At 42.0% G+C, this 22,093-nt stretch overlaps 1 protein-coding gene across 1 annotated transcript in view; it reads right to left on the reverse strand.

The window, feature by feature from the left end:
- LOC142258100 (uncharacterized) overlaps positions 1-22,093 on the reverse strand; it is a 41,783-nt gene that overhangs the window by 14,299 nt on the left and 5,391 nt on the right. The window contains exons 2-4 of the mRNA XM_075330567.1: positions 8,696-8,780; positions 1,284-1,607; positions 764-1,066 (exon numbers count right to left, since the gene is read on the reverse strand). Coding sequence (XP_075186682.1) covers positions 764-1,066; positions 1,284-1,607; positions 8,696-8,744 — 676 coding nt within the window. The 5' untranslated portion in view covers positions 8,745-8,780. The remainder of the gene's footprint in view (positions 1-763; positions 1,067-1,283; positions 1,608-8,695; positions 8,781-22,093) is intronic.

Raw genomic sequence — 22,093 nt, forward strand, 5'->3', positions numbered from 1 at the left:
ATAGACGTCTGTGATCTCACTATTATGGAGCATACGAGCCGCCTCCGCTGCAGTGTTTGTCACGCCAAGACTGATAGACCTTGTGATGAGCCGACTAGATGACTCCAATATTTTGACTGGACGTCACCTCTTGGCTTTTGAATGGATGGATAGATGGACTCATTTCAAATTCATCCCACTGCCATAGCTCACGTGATGCAGTTTGGATATTTTCTTGGCCTAGACACTGCTATCAATGAGGTGGATGATGCCGTTTCTCTTCTCTTTGGAAATTTTCATGGCCACTCCTCGATTCAAACTAGTGACTTTTTGCTTGGGAATTAATCTAATACAATAAACACAATGAATGTGAGAACAGGTTTTGATTTGTAGTTTACAAGATAAATATTTTTCCACCATCAGGAGCAAAACAGTAACAATGCAGTGACATGATATGCAGATTCTAACTAATCATATGCTAAATAGTTGGAAGCCAAATTTATGTATGAGATAGCCAAGATGATTGTCTATAAAATGAAGGTCATCTCACGCTCAACCCTGCATTGGACAGAGAGATATGGAGCCTGAAAGCCAAAAGTTCACATTGTTAAACTTTTTGATCGTAAGTGTGCATCCAATGAAGTGGGGTGTGTCTGCCCTTGCTTTTGTGCAAAGCTCTTTTATTATATTAATATATTTATTTACAGCTCATAGATAAGGCGGCGTATAGAAACCATTGCGTAACTATTGCATAATAAAATAATTTTACACTTTCAAATCTCACCTGAAACGTAGACATTATACATCTGTGCACAGAATACTCCATCCACTGGGTATAATACTGCTCTGTAGTCTCCTTGGTCCTTGGCAGATAGGTTGGTTACGGTCAAGGAGCCATCATGGGATCCCATCAGCCTGCCATTATACTGGCTTCCTCGGAGATCAATGTATCCGTCTGGTTTTGTGGTAGCAAAATGGACTCCAACTGGTCTTTCCCAAAACCGGTCCCCAACATAACTTTCTTCAACTTGTAAAGTAACATTTCCTCCAACTTTGGCAGACACAGTTTTGCTCTTGCCGCATTTACCTGTCCAATCACAAATGCATCACGCACCAATATCAGGCTTAATTTTTTTTCATTTTACTATATATAAAAAAAAAAAAAAAAAAAGCTAACTGCAGTGGAATGGTGAATGATAACCCATCGGCACCCCACAACCGCGTTATTTTAATGGTTAACTCCGGTCGTTGCTGTTAAGGACAAGTGCAGACTCCAAACATAGGGTCCTAACATAATACTTTACCTGTGACGCTGATGTTAAAGGTTTGTGAGCAGTCGCCCCCATCCAATAAGTAAATTGTCGCTTTTACGATTCCGCCATCTTCCTTTTTTACATCTTTTAGAATTATGGAACCATCGCTGGACGCGGTCAATCTGTTTGCATAGAAATCTTCTCGAATCTCAACAGGACGACCAGGATAGGAGGTGGCAATAAGAACCCCACGAGAAGACACCCACAGGATTTTACGAATTTCCTGTTCCTCCGCCACGGACACCCGAAGAGTCACCTCTTCTCCGAACACGGCAAACACTTGTCCGGTTTCTTCACAGAACTTTGTGGGTAGAACTATCAATACAAACATTTCATTATTACTCTGCTGCCCGGCATGTGACCCCCAGTATTCTGGTGCCAGGCATGTGACACCCAGTATTCTGGTGCCGGGCATGTGACCTCCAGTATTCTGGTGCCGGGCATGTGACCCCCAGTATTTTGTTGCCCAGCATTTGACACCCAGTTGTTATGATCCGGTAACCGTGGAAGATGACAAAAAAAATCCCATTAGTAGAATAACACCAAGAAAAACAAGAATAGTTGAAACCTGGACTGACCGCAATCACCTATCAGACCACACTAGAAGTAGCCGTGGAGCGTTCCTAAACACCTAGACGCCACGTCACAGCCGGAGAAACTAGCTACTCCTCACAGATAGAAATAAGGAAATCTACCTTGCCTCAGAAAGTCCCCAAAGGAATAGCCAGCCCCCGACATATAGAGATTACGGTGATGTAGGAAAACACGATACACAGATAGGAAATATAGATTTAGCAAAGGCGAGGACCGACTACCTAGATACAAAGGAAAGGAAAGGAAACTGATAGAGGTCAGCACAAAAACGCTGCAGAAAAATACCAATCTCCTGATAGTATAAATGGTCCTGGAGGTCAAACGACCTCACTCCCACTATAGCAGGTACTCCTGTAAATAATTGGAGAAACAAAATACCAAAAAGAACACAAAAAATACAAAAGTGCAAATATTCAAGTTTGACAGGGAGAATCTCCCTTTTCTTGCAGAAGAGCTAGCAAGGGTTTGAAACCCCCATGCTCTCCAAACTAGAAAGGCAAATCTTCACCTACAAGAATCAAAATGCTGTGGAGAGAAAAGCGCACATAGGGTCTTATCTGGCAAACAATGCAGGCTTAGAAAATGAAAACAGGTGCTCACCTATGGAAGTTGTGACAGGCACAACTCCTATGTATGCAGAAAATGGTCAAGCAGCAGCCCCGATGATGCAACAGGGAATCATGAATGGATAAGAAAGTCGGGTTTAACACTGCGCTAAAACCATGAAGCCAAACGATGTGATGAATTCTTTGCTATATTTTCTTTATTTAGGCCAAGTCTACATGTTTCAAAGGCATGTCCGCCTTCTTCATCAGGACAAAGGAAAAAAATCATGCTGTTTTTTCCTTTGTCCTGATGAAGAAGGCGGACATGCCTTTGAAACATGTAGACTTGGCCTAAATAAAGAAAATATAGCAAAGAATTCATCACATCGTTTGGCTTCATGGTTTTAGCGCAGTGTTAAACCCGACTTTCTTATCCATTCATGATTCCCTCACCTACAAGAAAACAGATACCAAACAAAACAAAAAGAAAAACAAACACCCTAAAGTGTAAACCAAGAAGCAAAGCACAAGCTTGCAAACTTATCTGTAGAGGTCTTGCACAGGAAAACAGGGAAGGACAGAACTCCAAGCCAGGTTCAGAGACAGAGGAAAATTCAACTATCACCGGCGCCAGCAAAACAAAAAGTGCTCTCCTATATACACCAGGCTTGTCTGCAATAGGACTTCCTTAATTCCCAATTAGCGCCGACACCTGTCTGAGTCACAGACTCAGACTCAGCTTCACTACCATTCCTGGCCACCAGAGGGAGCTCCAAAACAGCACCCACACAGACGACATTCACAACACCCACTATTCTGCTCCCCCGGCAAGTGACCACCCAGTATTCTGCTGCCCGGCAAGTGACAACCCAGTATTCTGCTGCCCGGCATGTGACCACCCAGTAACTGAATAGGATAACTGAAGTGAGCACTAATATATATATATATATGAGTGCAAGCCAAAAATACATACTATATATAAGAATAAGGCTGCACATCAAACTTAGATAATGGTATAATGCCTCAAGCATATGGAAAAATATTGGAATATACAATAAAAAATGCTACTTGCTAATTTGAACATGTGAATAATGAATTGCATACCTGCTATGAATATTAGGAAAAAGGAGATATTTAGCAATCGCATTGATCAATGTAACTGAGCCCCAAGGCCTCGTCAAGGCATATCTCTATATTGGGGTCCCTAGCTCTGTGACCCTAACTGTGTGTCATCTCATTGCAATTAAAAACTGCTATGGGTGGAGAGGGGTAACTAAGGACTTTCTTATATAGGAGATGGAAAAAACATGGCCGAAAGGGGCGGAGCTGTGTTCACATTCAGAAAAAAAACTACATATAACTGAATAGGATAACTGAAGTGAGCACTAATATATATATATATGAGTGCAAGCCAAAAATACATACTATATATAAGAATAAGGCTGCACATCAAACTTAGATAATGGTATAATGCCTCAAGCATATGGAAAAATATTGGAATATACAATGAAAAATGCTACTTGCTAATTTGAACATGTGAATAATGAATTGCATACCTGCTATGAATATTAGGAAAAAGGAGATATTTAGCAATCGCATTGATCAATGTAACTGAGCCCCAAGGCCTCGTCAAGGCATATCTCTATATTGGGGTCCCTAGCTCTGTGACCCTAACTGTGTGTCATCTCATTGCAATTAAAAACTGCTATGGGTGGAGAGGGGTAACTAAGGACTTTCTTATATAGGAGATGGAAAAAACATGGCCGAAAGGGGCGGAGCTGTGTTCACATTCAGAAAAAAAACTACATATAACTGAATAGGATAACTGAAGTGAGCACTAATATATATATATATATATATATGAGTGCAAGCCAAAAATACATACTATATATAAGAATAAGGCTGCACATCAAACTTAGATAATGGTATAATGCCTCAAGCATATGGAAAAATATTGGAATATACAATGAAAAATGCTACTTGCTAATTTGAACATGTGAATAATGAATTGCATACCTGCTATGAATATTAGGAAAAAGGAGATATTTAGCAATCGCATTGATCAATGTAACTGAGCCCCAAGGCCTCGTCAAGGCATATCTCTATATTGGGGTCCCTAGCTCTGTGACCCTAACTGTGTGTCATCTCATTGCAATTAAAAACTGCTATGGGTGGAGAGGGGTAACTAAGGACTTTCTTATATAGGAGATGGAAAAAACATGGCCGAAAGGGGCGGAGCTGTGTTCACATTCAGAAAAAAAACTACATATAACTGAATAGGATAACTGAAGTGAGCACTAATATATATATATATGAGTGCAAGCGAAAAATACATACTATATATAAGAATAAGGCTGCACATCAAACTTAGATAATGGTATAATGCCTCAAGCATATGGAAAAATATTGGAATATACAATGAAAAATGCTACTTGCTAATTTGAACATGTGAATAATGAATTGCATACCTGCTATGAATATTAGGAAAAAGGAGATATTTAGCAATCGCATTGATCAATGTAACTGAGCCCCAAGGCCTCATCAAGGCATATCTCTATATTGGGGTCCCTAGCTCTGTGACCCTAACTGTGTGTCATCTCATTGCAATTAAAAACTGCTATGGGTGGAGAGGGGTAACTAAGGACTTTCTTATATAGGAGATGGAAAAAACATGGCCGAAAGGGGCGGAGCTGTGTTCACATTCAGAAAAAAAACTACATATAACTGAATAGGATAACTGAAGTGAGCACTAATATATATATATATGAGTGCAAGCCAAAAATACATACTATATATAAGAATAAGGCTGCACATCAAACTTAGATAATGGTATAATGCCTCAAGCATATGGAAAAATATTGGAATATACAATGAAAAATGCTACTTGCTAATTTGAACATGTGAATAATGAATTGCATACCTGCTATGAATATTAGGAAAAAGGAGATATTTAGCAATCGCATTGATCAATGTAACTGAGCCCCAAGGCCTCGTCAAGGCATATCTCTATATTGGGGTCCCTAGCTCTGTGACCCTAACTGTGTGTCATCTCATTGCAATTAAAAACTGCTATGGGTGGAGAGGGGTAACTAAGGACTTTCTTATATAGGAGATGGAAAAAACATGGCCGAAAGGGGCGGAGCTGTGTTCACATTCAGAAAAAAAAACTACATATAACTGAATAGGATAACGGAAGTGAGCACTAATATATATCTCCTATATAAGAAAGTCCTTAGTTACCCCTCTCCACCCATAGCAGTTTTTAATTGCAATGAGATGACACACAGTTAGGGTCACAGAGCTAGGGACCCCAATATAGAGATATGCCTTGACGAGGCCTTGGGGCTCAGTTACATTGATCAATGCGATTGCTAAATATCTCCTTTTTCCTAATATTCATAGCAGGTATGCAATTCATTATTCACATGTTCAAATTAGCAAGTAGCATTTTTCATTGTATATTCCAATATTTTTCCATATGCTTGAGGCATTATACCATTATCTAAGTTTGATGTGCAGCCTTATTCTTATATATAGTATGTATTTTTGGCTTGCACTCATATATATATATATATATTAGTGCTCACTTCAGTTATCCTATTCAGTTATATGTAGTTTTTTTTCTGAATGTGAACACAGCTCCGCCCCTTTCGGCCATGTTTTTTCCATCTCCTATATAAGAAAGTCCTTAGTTACCCCTCTCCACCCATAGCAGTTTTTAATTGCAATGAGATGACACACAGTTAGGGTCACAGAGCTAGGGACCCCAATATTGAGATATGCCTTGACGAGGCCTTGGGGCTCAGTTACATTGATCAATGCGATTGCTAAATATCTCCTTTTTCCTAATATTCATAGCAGGTATGCAATTCATTATTCACATGTTCAAATTAGCAAGTAGCATTTTTCATTGTATATTCCAATATTTTTCCATATGCTTGAGGCATTATACCATTATCTAAGTTTGATGTGCAGCCTTATTCTTATATATAGTATGTATTTTTGGCTTGCACTCATATATATATATATATTAGTGCTCACTTCAGTTATCCTATTCAGTTATATGTAGTTTTTTTTCTGAATGTGAACACAGCTCCGCCCCTTTCGGCCATGTTTTTTCCATCTCCTATATAAGAAAGTCCTTAGTTACCCCTCTCCACCCATAGCAGTTTTTAATTGCAATGAGATGACACACAGTTAGGGTCACAGAGCTAGGGACCCCAATATAGAGATATGCCTTGACGAGGCCTTGGGGCTCAGTTACATTGATCAATGCGATTGCTAAATATCTCCTTTTTCCTAATATTCATAGCAGGTATGCAATTCATTATTCACATGTTCAAATTAGCAAGTAGCATTTTTCATTGTATATTCCAATATTTTTCCATATGCTTGAGGCATTATACCATTATCTAAGTTTGATGTGCAGCCTTATTCTTATATATAGTATGTATTTTTGGCTTGCACTCATATATATATATATATTGGTGCTCACTTCAGTTATCCTATTCAGTTATATGTAGTTTTTTTTCTGAATGTGAACACAGCTCCGCCCCTTTCGGCCATGTTTTTTCCATCTCCTATATAAGAAAGTCCTTAGTTACCCCTCTCCACCCATAGCAGTTTTTAATTGCAATGAGATGACACACAGTTAGGGTCACAGAGCTAGGGACCCCAATATAGAGATATGCCTTGACGAGGCCTTGGGGCTCAGTTACATTGATCAATGCGATTGCTAAATATCTCCTTTTTCCTAATATTCATGGCAGGTATGCAATTCATTATTCACATGTTCAAATTAGCAAGTAGCATTTTTCATTGTATATTCCAATATTTTTCCATATGCTTGAGGCATTATACCATTATCTAAGTTTGATGTGCAGCCTTATTCTTATATATAGTATGTATTTTTGGCTTGCACTCATATATATATATATTAGTGCTCACTTCAGTTATCCTATTCAGTTATATGTAGTTTTTTTTCTGAATGTGAACACAGCTCCGCCCCTTTCGGCCATGTTTTTTCCATCTCCTATATAAGAAAGTCCTTAGTTACCCCTCTCCACCCATAGCAGTTTTTAATTGCAATGAGATGACACACAGTTAGGGTCACAGAGCTAGGGACCCCAATATAGAGATATGCCTTGACGAGGCCTTGGGGCTCAGTTACATTGATCAATGCGATTGCTAAATATCTCCTTTTTCCTAATATTCATAGCAGGTATGCAATTCATTATTCACATGTTCAAATTAGCAAGTAGCATTTTTCATTGTATATTCCAATATTTTTCCATATGCTTGAGGCATTATACCATTATCTAAGTTTGATGTGCAGCCTTATTCTTATATATAGTATGTATTTTTGGCTTGCACTCATATATATATATATATTAGTGCTCACTTCAGTTATCCTATTCAGTTATATGTAGTTTTTTTTCTGAATGTGAACACAGCTCCGCCCCTTTCGGCCATGTTTTTTCCATCTCCTATATAAGAAAGTCCTTAGTTACCCCTCTCCACCCATAGCAGTTTTTAATTGCAATGAGATGACACACAGTTAGGGTCACAGAGCTAGGGACCCCAATATAGAGATATGCCTTGACGAGGCCTTGGGGCTCAGTTACATTGATCAATGCGATTGCTAAATATCTCCTTTTTCCTAATATTCATAGCAGGTATGCAATTCATTATTCACATGTTCAAATTAGCAAGTAGCATTTTTCATTGTATATTCCAATATTTTTCCATATGCTTGAGGCATTATACCATTACCTGTGACCACCCAGTATTCTGCTACCGAGTATGTGAAACCAGTATTCTGACACCGGGTATGTGACACCAGTATTCTGCTACAGGGCATGTGACACCAGTATTCTGCTGCCCGGCATGTGACACCAGTATTCTACTATCGGGTATGTGACACCAGTATTCTGCTGCCCGGCATGTGACACCCAGTATTCTGCTGCCCGGCATGTGACACCCAGTATTCTGCTGCCCAAACATAGTCGACTCCGATCTGCCAAAGCAACAACCTCTAGTTCTTAAAAGCCGTCAGTGATCACCCATACAGGAGTCCTAAGTTGGATATCCCCCCATTATAATGTCACCTAGACCTACTAAGGTATACAGAAGGGGAACGGTGTAACCAACCGCCTATTATTAGAGGTGAAGATTTTCCTGCTGTCTTGGATTTTCCACTTATGAAGGGAACTATATAAATTGGTGCTAAAGGTTTGGGAGGTGGAAACAAATGATGATGCTCACAGCACTGAAGACGGAGAAGTATTAGGAGCCAGCAGAGAAGGCTTTTCATGGTTTCCTTCAATTTTCACATCCAACTGAACACAAACTGAAAAAGAACAAAAAAAAACCCATTAAGGTCTTGATTACTTAGTGGAATTGTCCAGTGATTTTAGGTTGGTTTTTTTTTAATTTTTCATATTTAAAACATTTTTTTTATTTCCTTCTATATTAAATCTTTTTTAAATTTTGCTTCTATTTTTGCATTTTTTATTTCATATTTAATTTGTTTATTTATGCATTTTTTTCATATTTATGAAAACATTTTTTTATTTTTTTTTTCATAATTTGGGGGATTTTTTTCATATTTATTAAAACGTTTATGTATTTTTCATATTTTCCATATTTTTTTATCTTCTGTCTTATTGTGGGTTTGTTTTATTTTTTTCATATTAAAACATTTTTTATGTTTTATTCTTTTTCATATCAACATTTTTTAAAGTATTTTTATTTTCTTGTAATATTTATTAAAAATGTTATTTTTGTGCATTTTTTATATAACTTTTTTATATTTTATTTTCTATCATTTCATTTTAGTTTATTCATATTAAATTTTAAAACATTTACGTATTTTTTTTCTATTAAAACATTTTTTTTTACGTATTTTGTTAATTTTCTTCCATATTAAAACAGGTTTGTTTTTTTATGCATTAGTTCATATTTATTAACACATATTTTAATATTTGTTATTTTGTTTTTCATATTAAACATGTGTTTTTGAGTTTTCTTTCATATTCATTACGTTTCATATATATATTTATTTTTTTATGTCATTTTTTATTGTCTTTATGCTAACATTTTATTTAATTTCCATTCATATTAAAACATTTTTTGGCATATTTATTAAAACATTAACTAATTTTCTATTTTATTTTTTATATTTATGAAAACAAGCTTATTTTGTTATGTATTTTTTATCTTTCATAATTATTAAGAACTTTATGTATTTTTTTCCATATATTTTATTCAGATTTTTCCTTGTTTTTTCCTCACTCTATCGCTGTACTAGCGCTCGTTTTTTGTGGGAGAAGCCGTAGTTTTTTATTTTACCCTATAAGGTCCTAAAAACCTGATATTTTGGAAGGGGGGGGATTAATGTAATTTGTAAGATATAATATCTGCTGTGTGCGACCATTGTTTGGTAGCCCTCGCTGGAGCCTGCAGGGGGTTGTTTGTCGCCTCTCGGGCTATTTGGGGCAGGTACCGTGTTTTCATCCCTTTTTATCCCATTTGCATTTGTTAGGGGGGTAACAGCTGGGGAGACACAGGCCTATGCAGACATTGTGGCCCTGCTAACATTTTCTACTTCCTCTTAAGAGAATGCCGATGGCAGGTCAGGTGCTCAGAGGGGCTCGGGACAAAGCCCTGTATGTAAGGCCATTTGCGCATGTTGCGTAGTGTCACTGCTGAAAACTCTGCAGCAATTTGACAGCGCATGTGTGTTTCAAAACGCAGCTGATACGATGCGTTATGGACGTATTGTGAGTGCCAAATTGATGCCGATTTCATGCGCTCAGGATGCTGCCTCTCCCATAGACAGAGTGGGAGCAGCATCCAAAGCGCACAAAAGAAGTGACGTTGCTTTTTTGACCGCAGCGATTTGGCCACAAATTTCAGCATGCAAATCGATACGCTCTAAAACGCAATATGCGAATGGATTATGCACAACCTTCATAGACTTTGCTGGGGACTCAGGACGCATGGAAATACACAACACGCGAACATAGCCTTTGGCTGCTTTCACACTTCCGTCTTTTTCCATCAGTCACAATCCGTTTTGTGACTGATGTGACGGATGCGTTGGAGATTGTGGTACAACTGATAAGACGGATCCGTTAAAAAAACAGATCGGTTGCAGCAGTTTGCACCTGGCAAAGAGAATCCAGCTGTGGCCTCGGGTAACCTGAGTGACGTCACCGCTGACAGCGCGACATGCTTCAGTTGCTCCATGGAGCTCACAGTTAGTAGTCGTGCTCTACGGCCGCTCCTGTCAGCTTTATGGAGCACAGCTGGATGTCTCGTCGTGAAACCTCTGTGGATTACATCTGACCTGGAGGGGTGTTTAAAGATTAATAAAGTGGTGAAAGACGTTTTTTTTTGTCTTTTATTTCAAATAAAGGATTTTTCAGTGTTTGTGTTTATTTACTTTCACTTACAGGTTAATCATGGGGGGGGGTGTCTCATAGACGCCTGCCATGATTAACCTAGGACTTAGTGGCACCTATGAGCTGCCATTAACTCCTTATTACCCCGATTGCCACCACATCAGGGCAATTCGGGATGAGCCGGGTAGAGTCTTGGGACTATCGCATCTAATGGATGCGGTATTTCCGGGCGGCTGCTGGCTGATATTTTTAGGCTGGGGGGCTCTCAATAACATGAGGCTCCCCATCCTGAGAATACCAGCCCTCAGCCATGTGGCTTTACCTTGGCTGGTACCAAAATTGGGGGGGACCGCACGTTGTTGTTTAAAATTATTTATTTTACTACACGATATAGACCCGCCCAACGGCAGCTGTGATTGGTTGCAGCAAGACAGCTTTCACTCAGCGTGGTGGCTCGTCTGAATGCAACCAATCATAAGCGCCGGTGGGCAGGGGAAGCAGTGACTACAAGATGGAATAATGAGCGGCTGGCATTTTCAAAGCAGGAGAAGCCGCGGGAGCTTTGTGACAGCCATGCAGCGCCGCGCCGGTGATCGGTGACTAGGAGAGAGTGGGTGAGACCGACCGACAGAGAGAGAGAGACCGACAGAGAAAGAGAGACGACAGAGAGAGAGACCGACAGAGAGAGACCGACAGAGAGAGAGACCGACAGAGAGAGAGACCGACAGAGAGAGAGACCGACAGAGAGAGAGACACACAGAGAGACACAAACACACAGAGAGACACAAACACACAGAGAGAGAGAGACACAGAGAGAGAGTGACAGTCAGACATCAACAGAGACACAGAACGACTGACCGACAAAGAGAGAGACCAACAGTCAGAGCGAGAGAGACATTTTCTAACGAAAAAGGAATTTACACATCTGAGTGTGACGACATGGACTCTCAGTGTCTAGTATGGGTTAACTTTCTTAACATTCAGCCAGACATGAAGACAGTTTGTTTATAGATGGGGGATAATCCTTCATTGTTCTACAAGACTCTTGGGAGTTTAGTATTGAAGTTTTTGTTGACTCGTAATTGTTTTGGCCACTGAAGGCCAGATACCCATTGTATTACAATGTGTTGGCTGAATGTGATTTAACTTAGGGGTGCTTCACACATAGCGAGATCGCTACCGAAATCGCTGCTACGGCACGGTTTTGGTGACGCAACAGTGACCTCATTAGCGATCTCGCTGTGTGTGACACTGAGCAGCGATCTGGCCCCTGCTGCGAGATCGCTGCTCGTTACACACAGCCCTGGTTCGTTTTCTTCAAAGGCGCTCTCCCGCTGTGACACACAGATCGCTGTGTGTGACAGCGAGAGAGCGACGAAATGAGGCGAGCAGGGAGCAGGAGCCGGCATCTGGCAGCTGCGGTAAGCTGCAACCAAGATAAACATCGGGCAACCAAGGTGGTTACCCGATATTTACCTTCGTTACCAGCCTCCGCAGCTCTCACGCTGCCTGTGCTGCCGGCTCCGGCTCTCTGCACATGTAGCTGCAGTACACATCGGGTTAATTAACCCGATGTGTACTGTAGCTAGGAGAGCAAGGAGCCAGCGCTAAGCAGTGTGCGCGGCTCCCTGCTCTCGCGGTTATGATCGCTGCTTCGGCTGCTGTGTTTGACAGCTAAGCAGCGATCATAACAGCGACTTACAAGGTCGCTGTTACGTCACAGAAAATGGTGACGTAACAGCGACCTCGTTGTCGCTGTCGCTTAGTGTGAACCAGCCCTTAGCTGTCTCTGCCATTGACCATTATTACTGAGATATTTTGTATATGGCTTGAAATCTAGCCAATAAGAGCCCAGTCTTATCCACCAGTCATGAAGACCCCAAATGGTCTGAATGGAGAGCTCGGGAGTATAAGAAGGAAAACTGTCCATTGCCCAGGGAGACTCTTGCTACATGCTACCAATCTAGGATCTGCGGATCCGATTAGCAAACCATACCTGAACCAGGATGCCTTGTGGACTCGGTCTAGGGACTTTGGCTCCGACTAGAGGATCACTTGCCTACATGGCTTCAATCTAGGGGCTCCGATTTCGATTGGAGACCATAACCGCAGTCTAGGGATTTCGACTTCGGCTGCCAGGATTATATCACATCATCATACCAGAGTCTACTTAAGAAAGAAACCCAGGTTGGGACAATTTGGTCACCTGGCTACAGACTTTGCTGTGCTCAGTAAGCTTCCTATGCTTGCCACTATTCTTTTCTTGGAGTAGCTGGCCCTGGAAACCCCGATGCATGAACAATCTAATCCCTGGTGAGCCAGCGGAAGGGTGAGACTCTGTTGCCTGTTACATTTGTGTGTTTTGCTGGTTATATGCTATGTGCCGTTAATTGTTTGGGGATCCAATAAAGTCTTAATATTGTGATCCTCTCACCCTTTGTTGTCTTAGTGTTCCGCCCACGGTTAAGGAGGCCGGCGTTTAGTTGGGATGAGCCCTGGGCCATGCTGTCTTTCTAAAGGCGGCCGGATCAGCGGACGAGAGCACCCACTGACCCCCGTGTCTGCTGAGCATTCTCGATTGCTAAAAGACGAACCGTCACCGGAATGTCATTTAACGGATTCTGCTGAATTCCGCCACCCGTAGGCTACCATTATAACACATGATGGATGCCGAAAGTTTTTTTGCCGCACAGAAAAGTTGCATTGTGCGTTACTTCCGCCCGGTGGTCAGTCACTCCACGACGGATGCAACGCAAGGCCATCAGTTGCAATCCATCGGTAATAAAAGTCAATGGGGGAAAAAACAGAATCCTGCAAAATATATTCCAGGATACCGTATTTCCTCAAGACGACGGATTGTGACTGATGCAAAAAAAACGGAAGTGTGAACTTAGGCTACTTTCAGACATCCGGTTTGTGCCTGATGCAACGGATCTGTCGCAGATTGTGTAAAAACTGATGCGACGGATCCAGCAAAAAACGGATCCAACTTTTTTCTTCATGCCAAAGGGGAGAGAGAGACCCCATCACCGCACACACACCGGCACTACCGCCCCCATCATCACCGCACACACTGACACTACTGCCTCCATCATCACCGCACACATGCAGGCACTACCTGAGTGAGTCGATGCTAAAGTTGGTTTCTTATTCGGCAGTTTCTTATTCGGTAATTTAGTATTTTCCGTTTTTTACAGGTTTAACAACAAAAATAACAAATCACAATAATAAAATACAATGCACTGATGTGTCCTAATATAAATACACTTAAAATCAGCTGCGAAAATTATAAAACTGGCAAAAAAATGGGTATAAAAAGTGGGCACCGAAGTTAGTGAAAGGGTTAAATGGCTTTGGGCCACTGATCTAACACCACAATTGCACATCTAGTGATGCCCCAATCAAATTCAAGTGACTTCAGCCTGGCCCAAAGGGGTTCTGGGCATCAGACCTGGCATCAAATTGGTCAGAGCCAATTTTCACAGATTTGAATAGGTAACAGGTGTATTTGAAGGGTTAAATGGCCTTGGGCTGTTCAATCTGAATCGACACCTTGCATACAAAAATGCTATGATATGAAACCCATGACCCCCCCCCCAAAAAATATTGAATGCAGGTCACGTATTCAATTGATGATGCTCTACAATTTTTTATTTCACTTTTTTTTTCTATCTCGTTCCGTTTTTGAGATAAAAATTTGTTTTTTCCACCAGGAGGTGGCTATAGGTGGTTTCATTGCGTAGCGCATGGCTACGTTACTATACCTAGACACCATTTTCTATGCCTATAGCTGCCGCCGTTATCAAGGTAATGGCGGTGGACAGGATATGGGTGAACACACTATATTCATAGTTTTGATGTCTTCAATGTGAATCTACAATTTTCAGAGTCCTGAAAATAAAGAAAACTCTTTGAATGAGAAGGTGTGTCCAAACTTTTGGTCTGTACTGTATATATATATGTATATATAGTGTTCATACCATTAGCAGTCTATACATATGTTTGTTTTTTTAAGTTTTTAAATTGTCTGCTACAGGTTTTGTATTTTTTGACTGTTGTAATAAAATTTGTTATACGCACTACTTAATATGGTGAGCCCAACCTTTTCCTGCCAGCCTCATGTTTATTGTGCCGAGGTGATCCCCGAGGTGAAATGAGTGCCCTCCATCATTTTCTAGTGTGGGAAGTATATAGGGACACAATATGAGGCGAGAGGGTAAGGGGCGGAAGGTATATGTGGCCACGGTATGCAAAAAGAGGATGGGAAAGGAGAATGTATATATGGCGACACAGTATGGGGATAAGTGAGAATGGGGAAGGGGGATGTACAGTGCCTACAAGTAGTCTTCAACCCCCTGCAGATCTAGCAGGTTTGATAACATGCAAATAAGTTAGAGCCTGCAAACTTCAAACAAGAGCAGGATTTATTAACAGATGCATAAATCTTACAAACCAACAAGTTATGTTGCTCAGTTAAATTTTAACAAATTTTCAACATAAAAGTGTGGGTCAATTATTATTCAACCCCTAGGTTTAATATTTTGTGGAATAACCCTTGTTTGCAATTACAGCTAATAATCATCTTTTATAAGACCTGATCAGGCCGGCACAGGTCTCTGGAGTTATCTTGGCCCACTCCTCCATGCAGATCTTCTCCAAGTTATCATGGTTCTTTGGGTGTCTCATGTGGACTTTAATCTTGAGCTCCTTCCACAAGTTTTCAATTGGGTTAAGGTCAGGAGACTGACTAGGCCACTGCAACACCTTGATTTTTTCCCTCTTGAACCAGGCCTTGGTTTTCTTGGCTGTGTGCTTTGGGTCGTTGTCTTGTTGGAAGATGAAATGACGACCCATCTTAAGATCCTTGATGGAGGAGCGGAGGTTCTTGGCCAAAATTTCCAGGTAGGCCGTGCTATCCATCTTCCCATGGATGCGGACCAGATGGCCAGGCCCCTTGGCTGAGAAACAGCCCCACAGCATGATGCTGCCACCACCATGCTTGACTGTAGGGATGGTATTCTTGGGGTCGTATGCAGTGCCATCCAGTCTCCAAACGTCACGTGTGTGGTTGGCACCAAAGATCTCGATCTTGGTCTCATCAGACCAGAGAACCTTGAACCAGTCTGTCTCAGAGTCCTCCAAGTGATCATGAGCAAACTGTAGACGAGCCTTGACATGACGCTTTGAAAGTAAAGGTACCTTACGGGCTCGTCTGGAACGAAGACCATTGCGGTGGAGTACGTTACTTATGGTATTGACTGAAACCAATGTCCCCACTGCCATGAGATCTTCCCGGAGCTCCTTCCTTGGGTTAGCCTTGACTCTTTGGACAAGCCTGGCCTCGACACGGGTGGAAACTTTCAAAGGCTGTCCAGGCCGTGGAAGGCTAACAGTAGTTCCATAAGCCTTCCACTTCCGGATGATGCTCCCAACAGTGGAGACAGGTAGGCCCAACTCCTTGGAAAGGGTTTTGTACCCCTTGCCAGCCTTGTGACCCTCCACGATCTTGTCTCTGATGGCCTTGGAATGCTCCTTTGTCTTTCCCATGATGACCAAGTATGAGTGGTGTTCACAAGTTTGGGGAGGGTCTTAATTAGTCAGAAAAGGCTGGAAAAAGAGATAATTAATCCAAACATGTGAAGCTCATTGTTCTTTGTGCCTGAAATAATTCTTAATACTTTAGGGGAACCAAACAGAATTCTGGTGGTTTGAGGGGTTGAATAATAAATGACCCTCTGAATAAACTTTTCACAATTTAAAAAAAAAAAAAAAAGAAATAACATTCTTTTTTGCTGCAGTGCATTTCACACTTCCAGGCTGATCTACAGTCCAAATGTCACAATTCCGAATGTGTAAACCTGCTAAATCTGCAGGGGGTTGAATACTACTTGTAGGCACTGTATATATTTCAGCACAATATAAGGAGGGTGTGGAAGGGGGATGTATTTAGACACCGTAAGTGTCTGGGAAGCAAGAAGGAATGTATACAGACAGCATGGGGAGAGAGGGTGAAGGGGAATATATACAGACATAGTATGAGAAGCATATGAATACAGTATGGGGAGTAAACAGGGGAAAGAAATTTTGGGGACACCATATGGGGAGTTTCAGGACTGTATGTGAGCGAGGGAGTAATTTTGAGAACACTGGGGAGCAAACTGGCAGAATGGGCGCAGACACAGTATGGGGAGTGAGGGGGAATGAGTGTGGAGGTAGGGAGGAGAGAGTATGGGATGAAAAAAATGTGAGGGGCACAAAATAGAGACTGGGTAGTGGGGAGGTTTGGAGAGGGGGCAGCATGGGGGGGGGGGGACACATTGTGAGGCCATAGTGAGAAGGGGTGTATGATGAGGGGGCACAGTGTAAAGACTGGGCAGCATATTGGGGACAGAGTGTAGAGGACAGTGTGAAGAGGGGTCTCAGTATGGAAAGGAGAGGGTAGTGTGGAGGGCATGCACTATTAGAGGGACAGTGTGTGCGCCTCATAATTTGTTGCAGAGACCAGAGTGAGGGATAATTACTATATTTACTCAGGCACACAGTGAAGAGCAGATATTTTTACATAGGAGTACTACAATAATTCTGCTATTTTTAAGGGTATCGTGCCAAGATCTGCTGCAGAAATGTGGAGAAGATGGAAGTCTGCAGAGATGAGCTGTGAATGTGAAACGTCATCATGGCGTTTATAGAAGATAAAGAAAAGAATGACTCAGGTCACAGACAACGTCATCTATAAGGTACCTGGATGTAAATGATTAATGATACTGACTATTTCTCAACATTACTGTGGTTCCTGTTTAGTCCACAGTCTGATAACTGATAACTCCCAGTATTTCCTTAACATTGTTAAGCATGTACTGAAGGTTGTAGGTTCATGCAATACAAATGTATATGAGACTGACCTGACATTACAATTGATGTACCATATACTGATGGTATTTCTGCTGATGTATTTCTGTATTGATAAGGGTTTTAATGCTGTGTATCTGTACTAATGGGGTTAAATGGATGTATTTCTGTACTGCTGGTGGTTATGGTGAGGAATTTCTGTTCTGCTGGTTGTTTTGAAAATGAATTTCTGTACCGGTGGTTTTGATAATTAATTTATGTACTGCATGTGGCACTTGGTGGGGAATTTCTGTACTGCTGGTGGTTCTGGTGTGGAATTTCTGTACTGCTGGTGGTTCTCGAGGGAATTTCTGTACTGCTGGTGGTTCTGGTGGGGAATTTCTGTACTTCTGGTGGGGAATTTCTGTACTGCTAAGGATTCTGATGATGAATTTCTTTTCTGCTGGTGGTTGTGCTGCTTTGTTTCTGCAGTGCTGTGGTTCTAGCTTTGTATTTCTGTACCTCTGATGGTTCTGGTGATTGTATACCTGTGCTGTTATTATTTTTGATCTTGTACACCAGTAAAAATTCATAACTTGGAAGATTGTTATGAGGGACATCCTGAGATATGAGAATTATGACATTTATTCATGTCAGTCAGCTTCTCTGTGATGTTAGCCCCTCCCTTCCTGCTACTTGGAGACCCAGCAAATGTAAAACTCAAGGTGTCGAAATCCAATTAGGACAGCTCTTGAGCCAGCACATCCCTTGCAGAGTGAATTGTCCTACACAGGAGGTGGGAGGGGAGCTCCAGGTTTATAACCTAACACATGGTTTATAACCTATAACACATCATCTCCTCCAGGCGATTCAGAGCAGTCAGAAGAGTTTCGATATTTGCGGGTACATCGTCCCCACAAACAAGACAGGCATATTTTCATATTCCTGAGGGCCAGATGCATGTAACACACATTTCGGCAAAATTGTATGATGTGTGTAGCCCTCAATAACTGGCCACAGGATTCTCATATTTCCTATCAAAATGGAGATCAATTCACAACAACAAAAATGATGGTCATATCTTCCGTGTGAGAAGCTCAGGGGCAGAGCTATGAAGGCAAATATAACGTTAGATTATTCTCAGCCAGCAGCAGGGGGAGGGAATTCCCAGCCACGATGATGTCACGAGGGGGGGGCCGTATGAGCACAAGACAGAAAAGATAAAAGTTAAGTGCAGCGGTCTGCGCACTGTATTTCTTCTGGGGGTCACATGCTTCATTCATGTAGTGGAGGATACCTGAAATGTCCCTGGCCCCACACAGTATCCCCCTGCATGGGCCAAACCCTCAACCCTAAGGTAATTGATACATCTGTATGCCTGCTTGTGATCCATAACTTACCTGAAAATGTACTCTGAGATATATATATATATAAAAATATAATTTAATCTTGAGCTGTTTCTTTTATCTCGATCTCTGAATAACATGCCCGTGCGCTCGGCTTAATAGTTATTGTACTCAATTGGTGGCAGCAAATTTATGCCAAGGATCATTGTGGGTCGACCAGTGAGATCTGGGGAGGATTAGATATATTCCGCTCGCAAGAGTCGGGGGAATATATACCTTACCTTACTCTCATGGGGAACCCTGCAATCATAGGCATAGTAAAATAACGGCCTCCTTGCTTATAGTCCGGAAATTCCACAATTGGCCTGACTATAAGAGGGGCGCTAGAGAGAGAGTCATGTGCTCGGTCGGTGGAAAGGGGGGTGTTCCTTCCTCTTTCTCCCCCCTTTCCCTGACAATTGTGTTATACAGTGCCTACAAGTAGTATTCAACCCCCTGCAGATTTAGCAGGTTTACACATTCGGAATTAACTTGGCATTGTGACATTTGGACTGTAGATCAGCCTGGAAGTGTGAAATGCAGCAAAAAAGAATGTTATTTCGTTTTTTATTTTTTTTTTTAAATTGTGAAAAGTTTATTCAGAGGGTCATTTATTATTCAACCCCTCAAACCACCAGAATTCTGTTTGGTTCCCCTAAAGTATTAAGAAGTATTTCAGGCACAAAGAACAATGAGCTTCACATGTTTGGATTAATTATCTCTTTTTCCAGCCTTTTCTGACTAATTAAGACCCTCCCCAAACTTGTGAACAGCACTCATACTTGGTCAACATGGGAAAGACAAAGGAGCATTCCAAGGCCATCAGAGACAAGATAGTTGAGGGTCACAAGGCTGGCAAGGGGTACAAAACCCTTTCCAAGGAGTTGGGCCTACCTGTCTCCACTGTTGGGAGCATCATCCGGAAGTGGAAGACTTATGGAACTACTGTTAGCCTTCCACGGCCTGGACAGCCTTTGAAAGTTTCCACCCGTGCCGAGGCCAGGCTTGTCCGAAGAGTCAAGGCTAACCCAAGGACAACAAGGAAGGAGCTCCGGGAAGATCTCATGGCAGTGGGGACATTGGTTTCAGTCAATACCATAAGTAACGTACTCCACCGCAATGGTCTCCGTTCCAGACGAGCCCGTAAGGTACCTTTACTTTCAAAGCGTCATGTCAAGGCTCGTCTACAGTTTGCTCATGATCACTTGGAGGACTCTGAGACAGACCGGTTCAAGGTTCTCTGGTCTGATGAGACCAAGATCGAGATCTTTGGTGCCAACCACACACGTGATGTTTGGAGACTGGATGGCACTGCATACGACCCCAAGAATACCATCCCTACAGTCAAGCATGGTGGTAGCAGCATCATGCTGTGGGGCTGTTTCTCAGCCAAGGGGCCTGGCCATCTGGTCCGCATCCATGGGAAGATGGATAGCACGGCCTACCTGGAGATTTTGGCCAAGAACCTCCGCTCCTCCATCAAGGATCTTAAGATGGGTCGTCATTTCATCTTCCAACAAGACAACGACCCAAAGCACACAGCCAAGAAAACCAAGGCCTGGTTCAAGAGGGAAAAAATCAAGGTGTTGCAGTGGCCTAGTCAGTCTCCTGACCTTAACCCAATTGAAAACTTGTGGAAGGAGCTCAAGATTAATGTCCACATGAGACACCCAAAGAACCTAGATAACTTGGAGAAGATCTGCATGGAGGAGTGGGCCAAGATAACTCCAGAGACCTGTGCCGGCCTGATCAGGTCTTATAAAAGACGATTATTAGCTGTAGTTGCAAACAAGGGTTATTCCACAAAATATTAAACCTAGGGGTTGAATAATAATTGACCCACACTTTTATGTTGAAAATTTATTAAAATTTAACTGAGCAACATAACTTGTTGGTTTGTAAGATTTATGCATCTGTTAATAAATCCTGCCCTTGTTTGAAGTTTGCAGGCTCTAACTTATTTGCATCTTATCAAACCTTCTAAATCTGCAGGGGGTTGAAGACTACTTGTAGGCACTGTACGTTTCTATAGTAAAGAGGTTGTTCATTACTTTAACATTGATGACCTATCCTTAGGATAGGCCATCAATGTCTAAAAATACAGGGTCTGGCCTGCCAGCCAATCGGCTGTTCCAGTTACTGGCGGCAACAGCAGGTGGCCGGAAATGCTCAAATCCGGATCGGCTCCGTTTTCTGATCGTGGCCACGGCTGCGTACTGCACATCCATTCCTATTCAACTCAATGAGGCGGATGTGCAGTACCCGGCATACTTGAGCTCACATGATCGTCCATTCTTGCCTCCGGCATGGAAGAATCCTAAGGCTGCTTTCACACATCTGGTTTTTCCTGTGCGGCACAATCCGGCGCTTTGAAGAAAAAATGCAACCTTTTTTTTTTGCCGCCGGTTGCGTTTTTTTTTTTGCATAGACTTACATTAGTGCCGTATTGTGCTGCATGGGCTTGCGTTACGTCCGTTTTTGCCGCATGCGGCAGATTTAGCCGATGCGGCGACCAGATGGAACGTTGCCTGGCACGGTTTTTTGGCCGGCAAAAAAAAAAATGCATCGCGCTGCATCTGGCTGATGCAGCACGATTTGCAATGCATGCCTTTGGACGCCGGATGCGGCATCCTGCGGCAAACACCGCATTCGGCCGCCGCATGCGTTTTTTTCCACTGCGCATGCTCAGTAACCTGCCACAAGCGGCAAAACCGGACGGGCCACATGTAAAAAACTTATGCAAAGGATGCGGTTTTGTCGCCACATCCGTTGCATAGGTTTTAGAGCCAGATCGGCCGCCTCTGCTAAAACAAGAGGTGTGAAAGCAGCCTAAGTGTGCAGAGCATGCGTTGTGGGAATCGAGAAGTCTGCAGTCACCTGGAGTGACTGCAGACTTTAACTGTAAACCTGGACAACCCCTTTAATTATAAAAGTAAGCCCTGTAGTCTAATCCTAACAGCATGTAATGTACTCACTGTCAGGATTCAGCTCTTCATTCTGGCTCTAGCAGTCATCACATGTCTGTTCCACTCACATGCAATTTT

The sequence above is a fragment of the Anomaloglossus baeobatrachus genome, chromosome 12 (genome assembly GCF_048569485.1).
Source record: "Anomaloglossus baeobatrachus isolate aAnoBae1 chromosome 12, aAnoBae1.hap1, whole genome shotgun sequence".
Taxonomy (NCBI): domain Eukaryota; kingdom Metazoa; phylum Chordata; class Amphibia; order Anura; family Aromobatidae; genus Anomaloglossus; species Anomaloglossus baeobatrachus.